Raw genomic sequence first — 9,479 nt, forward strand, 5'->3', positions numbered from 1 at the left:
GAAAGGTAGGCAGCATTTTCCCAGTTGGAGAGAAGAACTAAAGACAAGAGCATTTTAGTTGAGAAAAGACGTAACAAACAGGCAATTAGAATAAGAGATGCCTATGTACATGTGTGATGAGCTGAGGCCTTTAAAAAATGGACTTTCGTCGTGAGAAGAAGAAAACATACACCGGTGTTAATTTACTGTGAGCTGCGCATTTGCATCAAGGTGGCGAAGGATTATCATAATACACTGTGAAGAGATCAGAAGTAACTGTGGGTAAGTTTATTCAAAATGGAGTAATTTAATTTTGTATTTCTGTCTTGTATCATTTTGTTTAGTTTTTTAGAATACTTCAGAGCATAATGTACGAGAAGAGGCTCATTGAAAACTGCCATCTTTTCTGCCTTAAGTGATAACAGATTCTAGGTGAGGACACTTGTGTCAAGAGATAACCTGCCAATGATTATGCAGATTTAAGGTGCAAACACTCATGTTATGATATTATATATTAGTTGATATATCGTATCAGTTTCAGATATTATGCTCCAAAGAGGTGATAGTTTTCCACATGGGTACAATAACTACTTTTAAACCCCCAAAATTCTGATTGTAGGTAAAAAAAAAAAAGCATTTGTGTACTTAAATTGTGATGGTAATTCAAGATATGGACAGGGCCTTTAGAGTGGGTTTTTCCCCTGTCAGTGCGACAGCTGGGACAGAGTCCTGCAAAACATGCTTCCTGTTTGAGAATGGGAAATACACACTCTGATTTTCAGGGGCAGTGGGTGGGGGCATGAGGGGATGTCATTTCTTCTTGTTTGTTTTCACCATGTTGACAACCTGCTGTAGGTATCCTGTTGGTATTTTTGAGAGTGACATCATTCCATTGTTTTATTGTTTTGATCCATTCTTTGGTAGAGTTTGTCGGTAGATTAGAGGGAACCTAACATTCATGTATTTTGAAATGTAGCAGATGATTCAATAGAAAGAAAGAACAAAACATTTTAATCTCTGCATTCTTCTTGGTCAGATGGAGGGGTCTGGTAGTCCTCGCTTCAGAAAGCTCCATTTCCCAGTGGGTTTGTGGATTAACTCCCCGAGGAAACACTTTGCCAAGCTTGGAGGTCGTTGGCCCAGCGCTGTCTCTGTCAAGTCAGTGTGAAGTTCTTTAACTCACTTTTTATCTCTTGTTTCTTTGTCATGTGTATTAATATGGGACGAAATTGCTAAATATTGTCCAGTTAGAATTCAGTGGCTGATGAGTAATGTTTGTGTCTTGATGTCATCTTATCTTACTTCTACTGTCATTAGTATCTTTTCAACCCTGTAACCTTTCCGTGTTTTATTTTAGTTCTTGTTGTTTGTCAGTCATAATTCACAGCTGACTAGTCCCTTCCTCTCTCCTTCCTCTCTCTTCCATCTGTTTTCCCCTGCTCTGTTGTTCGCAGGTCGACGACCAGCTCTGACGCAGCCTCCCTCCACGAGGCCCTCTCTGCTCCTTCCTCTTCCCTTTCTAACTCCACCCCTTCGCTGGCTTCCCCTACCCCATCCCCGTCTCCTTCCCCGGCCTTCCTCAGGCCGCGGCCTGCTGGGTCCCAGTCCCGCACAAAGCGCCTTTCCCATCTCTTCCTGAGGGGGCGTTCCAACAGTGACCGGGACCGGGCGGTGGGGGAGAGGGAGAGAGAGGTTTGGGCTCATTCGGCTGCCCCCTCCTCCCACCACTACTTGCCCCCTGTCTCTTCCTCTGCCCCAGGCCTAATCAAGATTTATGGGGATGCTCTCTCCAGTGGAGCCAACTATCGCTCTCTGCTGGCCAACATCCACTCTACAGCCCAGCAGCTCATCGCCCAGGTCATCACTCGCTACACTGAGAGAGAGAGGGAAGAGACAGATGACGCAGGTACGAGAGAGGGAAATTTTCTCTCATTGGGACCTCTGCTGTGATCCATTACTAGGAATTGTTTGCTCAAAGATTTTAAACCAATTGGGAATGACTTAATATAAACATAAACAGCAGTGTTATGGAAAAATAATTAACCTCCTCCTCCTCTCTTCCTCCATTACCTTCTAGTTCTCCAGAAACACAGCCCTGAGGACTTCCTGTTGTGTGATGTCATTGGAAAGCCCATCCAGCATCCAGATGGAGCTATCAAATGGGAGACAGAGTGCCGGAGAAGCGTTGCCCCATGGGAATGTCCTTTGTTGTTAGTGGACATGTGGCGGCCTAAGGAAGGATTTGAGCGTCGCTTTGAAATTCAAAGGAAGGAAGACTATGAGAGAGAAGAGAGAGAGAGGGAGAAGGAGCGTGAGAGAGAGGGAGAGAACTACCAAGGTATGTGTGAGGCTCAGCAGACAGGTATGGTGGAATGCAAAGGGAAACCTGGCACAACACAGGGAGAAACTGATTGATGCTCGGGTTGTCTGGGCTACAGGTGTGCGCTGGAGGCGGAGCAGGAATTCATCAGGCGGTGGACCAGAGGAGAGCGAGCGTGGTCACCGTGGAAGGAACTCAGAGCTCAGGAGGAGCATCAGTGACATGAACCTGAGTCTGCGCCGTCGTCAAGGCAACCATGTCAGCAATGACCCCCGAGGTGCTGGCAACCGGCCTAGCAACAGTGGAGGGGTGCAAGACAGGAAGAACTTTGTGAGCATGATCAGCCCACAGCCAGGAGAGGTAAAGATAATGATACAGTGAGGACAAACAGAATTAATCATGCATTATTTTCTTCTAACAATAATTTAATGTCTTAAACCATTTCTTCAGGTTAGAGTGTCAAAAGCTGAAGCAAAGGTTGGATGGACAAACCAGCCAGCAGAGGACGAGAGAGATTACTCCAGCTGTGACCTGGAAGTGATGTCACAAAGTCTGATCCTTCCACCCACTGACCGGCCCTATTTCCTGTTGCTGCAGGGTTACGATCAGAGCAAGGCAAGACATGCTAGCAGATTATATCACACACCCATATACTTACAAACAACACCCACACACGTACACTATGTAAACACATGAAGACACACCAACACAAACACAATGACATGCACATATAGTCAATAGCAAGGTGCTTTGATGTGCACATATGCAAACGAAGTGCAGCGAAGCTGCGCAGAGCAACACTCGTGCACACACCCTGTACGTGACATCATACCTGCATGTCTATAATCGCCACATACCATCAGGGTTTCCATCCCTCAACAAGCTTCTCCCATTCACCATCCCGCACAAAACAGCCTCAGAGCAGCACAATGCCTCAACAATTTACCCATCGAATGCCCAGAACCCATCTGTGTACATCACTTCATCTCCCACAATGACCTCACACAGGTCTCCATTGTAGCAAACTGTGACACACTTCATTCCTTCTCAACCGCCTTCTGTCCAACTTAACATCTGATGGAAGATTGATATAAACCGTAGCACTTAAAAGATAACAGACCTCCCTGACTCTCCGCTCTGTGTTTTGTTTAGGACTTTGTTTTGTACATCATGGCGGGACATACACATGTGTTTGGAAGAAAACCCACAATGAAGGAGAGAGAGAAAGACAGAGAGAGGGAGAGGAAGGGGAAGAGGCCTCTGAAAGTGGACACGTTCCTCTCTGCTCCTGACCTTTTGGCCAGACACTTACTGGTCAGGAGAGACTCGGCTGTTCCAGAGACACCTACTGGACAAGGTACCAACAACCCTGGCTCAAATCAAACGTAGATCCATGGTATAAGACTTGGGTAAGATAATTATTGCATGGTTTGATAAAATTGATCAAAATCTATATTCATTTTATCCTAGTTCTGATGCGGCCATTCAGAGGCGGTGCAGTCACACACAACGGAGTGGCTGTTTACAGGGAGACAGTCCTAAAGCCTGGGGATGTGATTGGTCTAGGGAACCACTTCCTTTTCCTGTACCGTGACCCTCGTGTGACTCCAGCTCCACCGCTGGCATTGACTCTGCCATGGCAGGCGGATGCCTCCACCACCTGCTGCCCTTCAGGGTTGGTGGATAGACAGGAAGCACTGAGGCAGTACCTGGGATCTACTGAGGCTGTTTTGAAATTCCATCCTCGACATGCAGATGCCTTGTTACAGGTGAGAAGGGAATAAACTTAGATAAACTGTCTGACTGTTATCTTGTAGAAAAATTGTCTTCATGACATGCGTTATGTTTATCCCTTACTTTCCTCTTAGGAGATAATCTCCAAAAATTCCTCTCCAGACTCTGGTGGTGGGCCTTTAGCTCCTGCTTATCTACTGTCAATCATGATAGATCATGCCTCCAAACACCTGGACCCTGCTCTAACACCACAGATATTACTTAAGTCAGCCAATCTAATCAAAGAAATTGTCTGGGTAAGTAAACATATACACAACAGCTTGATCTATGAAATAAAACTAGAACTACTGCCTCAAGTTTGTATGCCTCTGTCAAGTTGCAGTTTACAACCATGTTACATTTACATTACATTTCATTTAGTTGACGCTTTTATCCAAAGCGACTTACAATAAGTGCATTTCAACCATGAGGGTACAAAACCCAGAACAACAGGACTCAACTAAATAAAATTTCTTCAAGAAAGCCAAACTACAAAGTTCTATCAGTAAGTGTCATTTTAAGTGCTACTAAAGTTCTACTGTTCAAGGTAAAGTCGTAAGAGGTGTGTTTTTAGTGTCTGCCTAAACTCCTAGAATATATGTTGACCTTTGACCTTTTGGACATAAAATGTTAGGACTTCACCATTTTATCCTATTAGACATTTGTGTGAAATCTTTTCATAATTAGTGCATGAATTCTTGTGTTATGGTCACAAACATGTTTTGTGAGGTCACAGTGATTTTTGACCTTTGACCACCAAAAGTCAAATTAGTGCATCAACGAGTCCAAGTGAAGAAATATCATTGAGGGCGTCCTGAGATATTCCGTTCACAAGAATGCGTCAAAATGAGGTCACAATAACCTTCACCTTTGACCTTTGCCCCCCCCTCCCCAAAATCAAATCAATTCATCCTTTCGATGAAATGAGCCAAATTTGAAGAAATTGTGTCAAAAACTGTTAGCTTTATCCAGCCAAGTTAATATGTTTCTTTTTTTGCAGGTATAGGTGTAATGGTTGTTAAGTTCACTTTGTTGATCATAGTTCAGCATTTGCTAAAGTACAGCTGATGCTGATGGAAATGTCATTTGTCTTGTTTGTCAACCAAAGCAGTGGACAAATTGAAACTGACCTTATGATGATGCCAAATGAAAGGTCAGGGGAAAGTTGTCAAGATGATTCACTAAAAGCTCAAAATGTCAACCTGCTGGTGGTGCTGGAGAAAAGGTCAGGGGATCACAAAAGGCAGTAGGATTCATCCTCTGGGGACCATGAATGTATGCCCCAATTTTCAAGGCATTTCAATTGGTGGACCAGAGAACAGACAGACATCATTGTCCAAAAAGCCATGCTGTTCGTATATGTAAAAAAAAATTTTTTTTTAAATAAATTAAAAAAAAAACTCAGGATGTACAGATATGTTCAGATATGTTCTGTTAGTTTTTAACACATATCAGAGGTCAAAAAATGTCTCATTTAACAGACAAATTGCCTGTGAACTTTTTTAGGACAATGTTTCATGATTCTATGGCCCCGACCACACGTAGACAAAACTTGGCAGAAAAACATCAGGTAGGCAGATTGAGATTGCCACATTCAGTCAGACAGCAAAACCAGAAGACAGACATATGCCCTTCATTGTGGCCTGCTGGGTTGTGAACGGGAGCGAGGATGAGCTGATGTCACTTCCCTCCTGCTGGAAAATGTGCTGTAATTGTCCTGGCTGCAGGGCTAGACTCTGCTCGCCCTCCTCCACCCCCACACTAAGATGTCTCTCCTCTCTTCTGTCTCCAACTCTCGTTACAGGATAACATTAAGGAATTTGGGGATAAGCATCCCACGCAAAAGTAAGAACATTTATGTGCGACGTAATGTTTCCTCTGTTTAGAGATCTCCTGCTGAGTGAATCATGATACATTTGTGCTTGTGCTGTTATGTCTTTGGTACATTTTTGTGGTATGATGAAATCATTCTAACACAGTGATGGCTTGAATATAGTTGGGTAATAATGACTAGGTCTATTTTTACTCACAGTATGATATGTTTCTCTTTTAAAACATAAACAAAACAGTGACAGGAGAATGTTCACAATAATTTTACATCTAGCATGACTGTGGCATTACATAAATGTTGTGTCCAGTTCGACAGAGCAAGAAGGGGAGATAAGCGCACCAAATGTCCAAAAACTGTCATCTGACCTTCGACCCCTCATTTTCTGGATGTCAAATGCCACAGAGCTCCTAAACTTCTTCCAGGTCAGAGTTGAAACCATGGAAAAGGAGTGGGAGTTTGAAGGTGAGAGTAATTTGGAAAAATACTGGCTTCAGAAAAAATAACCTTTAGAGGCTGAACAGAAATACATTATCACAAGGTTTTGGATACACAGAATTGAAAGCTGACAGAGTCTCTGATTGATCTTAATGATTGTTTTTTTTTTAAGCCCCTGGGGATCCAGTTTTGACAGCTGACATGGACACCTGTTCAGAAGCTCTGGCACAGCTGGATGATGTCATCATGCACACCTTCCAGCAGTGTGTGTATCACCTCACCAAGGTAAAAAAACAAACGTCACATCCCAAATCCATACTACATGATAATTCTATACAGTGTTCTACACACTAATCAACACTACATACTGTTAAAGCAGTTAGTATGAAAATCAGCATACTATATAATTTAATGTGTGATATGACATGTTTGTTAAACTGTAACTTTGGAGAGCAACTTCCAATTAAACTTCATACCAAACTGTCTTTCTTAAGACATAATTCTTTTTTTTTTTTTTCTGGAACTGTCTCACCACCACCCACAATTTATTTAAATGTTTTCCAGCTGTGCGCAGCTCCTCCTTGTCTTTTGTGCGTTGCATTGTGGGACAATAGAGTGTATCAAAAGCACACTTAAAAAACAAGCCATATTTAGTATTTACTTGCATTTATTTTTTACTCTATACATCATTTTATCACTTTTAGTTTTGTATCAATAAACAAATGAAGAAACAGCTTAGAATGAGAGTAGTATGGATTTGGGACACACTGACATGTTTACAGACATGGTAGTAGCTAAAACGTGCACAACAACAATGATAGATGTCTGATGTATACTGCAGGTATGTATTCAGTGCTAGTTTGCTCTCATATGCTACAGAATTTAGCATTTAACTGAGAATATAACAAAATTTGACAGAAATGTCATGAGATTTGTGTTGTTGGGAATTTAATGATATACACCAAATTCAAATTTTGACCTGATGATGGCGCTAGAGTAAAAGTCAGAGGATCACCAAGGTCAGTAGGATTCAACTTCCGTGGACCATTAATGTCTGTACCAAATTTCATTGTAATCACAATTATTGACTTGTTTCTAGATCAAAAGGGTGGACTGACCAACCAACATTTTCATTCACCACAAGAGTGGCTACGAATGAGAAAAGAACTCTCCACCTTCCTTTCAGCTGAATATATCCCAGCTTAAACTATACCTTTTCCATCCATCATCCTAAAGATGTTTTTTAATTTTATAAACACATTAACTTTCTGTCCTTTCTGTCCACAAAGACCCTGTACTCACTTCTTCCAGCCCTACTGGACACCAACCCTTTCTCCACTGAGGAGAAGGACAAAGAGAAGGATGGAGCTCTGGGCGCAGAGGGAGAAGAGAAACAAGGAGGAGAGGTGGACGATGTGTCCGCCTTACCGCCAAAGGTTGCCGGACTGATGGAGGTGTACCGCTGTTCCCTAATGCTGTCACGGGAGGCGTGTCTTTCTCCACCACTCACCTCCCAAACTTTTGGCTACCTCTTCTTCTTCACCAACACCTCCTTGCTCAATACTTTACTTGAGAGAGGTGAGAATGCACGGGTTAAAGAAATCCTGTGTGACCACAAGTGACAATTATGAGATAATGCTAAGTGCTATAATTTGTAAAAGTTGCAGCACTGAATCTGAAATTTACAATATCCATCTAGACTTACTGTCACAGATTTCTCTTTCTGTTCTTCCCCACGTCCTCTTCCATTTTTTTAGATGGACTGTTTTCTTGGTCCAGAGCCGTCCAGATCCGTACAAACTTGGACCTGGTTCTGGACTGGCTACAGGGGGCGGGCTTAGGAGACATAGCCTCTGAGTTTATGAAGAAACTGTCCATCACAGTCAACTTTCTGTGTATTCCCAAGACTCGACTCATCCAGGTGACAGTTATATATATGTGCAGTATACCTTCTCAGCTGTAAGCTAGAATACTATCTAACAATTTGTCCTCTTCTAGTCTTCCTGGACCAGTTTACAGGAGGACCATGCCTTATTGAGTCCTGCCCAGCTGCACCACCTGCTCACCCATTACAAACTGGGACCAACTAGAGCCCCACCAGCATCCTGGGCTCCTCCACCTGGCACAGAGCTCAGTGGAGGTAATGAATAAATAAAACTAATAAAAGTTACAAATCAAACATTCAAATCAGAAAATGATACAATGAGATTTTGTTTTGTCCATTGTTGCTAATTCTTTTCTCATATTGTAGACATCTTTGAGAGTTTCCTGGACCATCCTCCTCTTATCCTGCCAAATGAGACACCACGCCTTGACCTCTCCCAGCCAATCCCAAGCTGCGAGCTCCAAAAGGAAGTTACACGTCTCCGCACCTTCTTGTGGGGACTCGACCAGGATGAGCTCCCTGCCAATCAGAGGACTCGGCTTTGAGGAAGCCCATATTTGTCTCTCTATGGATGTCTCAGAAATAAAAAGGATATCACCAGAAACAGCCAACTGCACACCATTAAAATGCAAACTGGACATGCTTTCTGCATTTTATTGGTAGGTTGTTTGTTTTTCATGACATCTTCATATCATTTCATTTATTCATTTAGATATTTTCAAGTAAAAGAAATGTACTGGCTTTGGTATTTCTTTATAGGATTTTTTTTTTTAAAGCAGGGAGTAAAACCCTATGTCTGTTGGGCCGCGTAGTGTTATGCTTTACATGAGTGTTTTACTTGGCTTCCATGTATGTTTTCGAACTACTTGTTTTTAATAAAACGCTGAATTCTAGTCTAAAAGACTTACAGTTTCCGTATGGTCTTTGACAAGCTTGTTTCCCACAGCAGGGCCCCTGGGGCTTGGCACTCGCCTCAGCCGCCACCCCAGAGAAACATTCCACAAGGTGGCGATGCAGGACTCATTCCCCGTTGATGTTAAATGATGAGTCTGCAGGTAGAACTGCTTGACTAAGGAGGTGATCACACAGCTACATTATCGTCTGCTCCAAAGGCACATTCTCATTTCCTGTAATAATGGTCACATTGGTCACATGACTCAGGGAAGCAAATGACGACCACACACAAAGGTTTACCTTACCTTTAGGTAAGCCGTCATAAAGGACAAAGCTGGTGACTTAAAAGCAGGGGACATTTT

General features: G+C 42.7%; 1 protein-coding gene across 1 annotated transcript; it reads left to right on the forward strand.

Annotated features, from left to right (window-relative positions):
• On the forward strand, positions 1–9,126 carry rasip1 (Ras interacting protein 1). Its single transcript, XM_069695726.1, has 16 exons — positions 1–261; positions 1,016–1,137; positions 1,434–1,885; positions 2,057–2,317; positions 2,418–2,659; positions 2,750–2,914; positions 3,452–3,656; positions 3,770–4,068; positions 4,168–4,329; positions 5,877–5,917; positions 6,211–6,365; positions 6,511–6,623; positions 7,628–7,916; positions 8,096–8,259; positions 8,337–8,478; positions 8,590–9,126. Exons 2-16 carry the CDS (start codon positions 1,016–1,018, stop codon positions 8,766–8,768), a joined length of 2,991 nt encoding a protein of 996 aa, XP_069551827.1. The 5' UTR covers positions 1–261; the 3' UTR covers positions 8,769–9,126.
• The last annotated feature ends 353 nt before the right edge of the window (positions 9,127–9,479 follow it).

This window comes from Brachyistius frenatus, unplaced genomic scaffold, assembly GCF_029030835.1.
Source record: "Brachyistius frenatus isolate BFR_SWC_R1_liver_20210118 unplaced genomic scaffold, ASM2903083v1 Contig_20, whole genome shotgun sequence".
Taxonomy (NCBI): domain Eukaryota; kingdom Metazoa; phylum Chordata; class Actinopteri; family Embiotocidae; genus Brachyistius; species Brachyistius frenatus.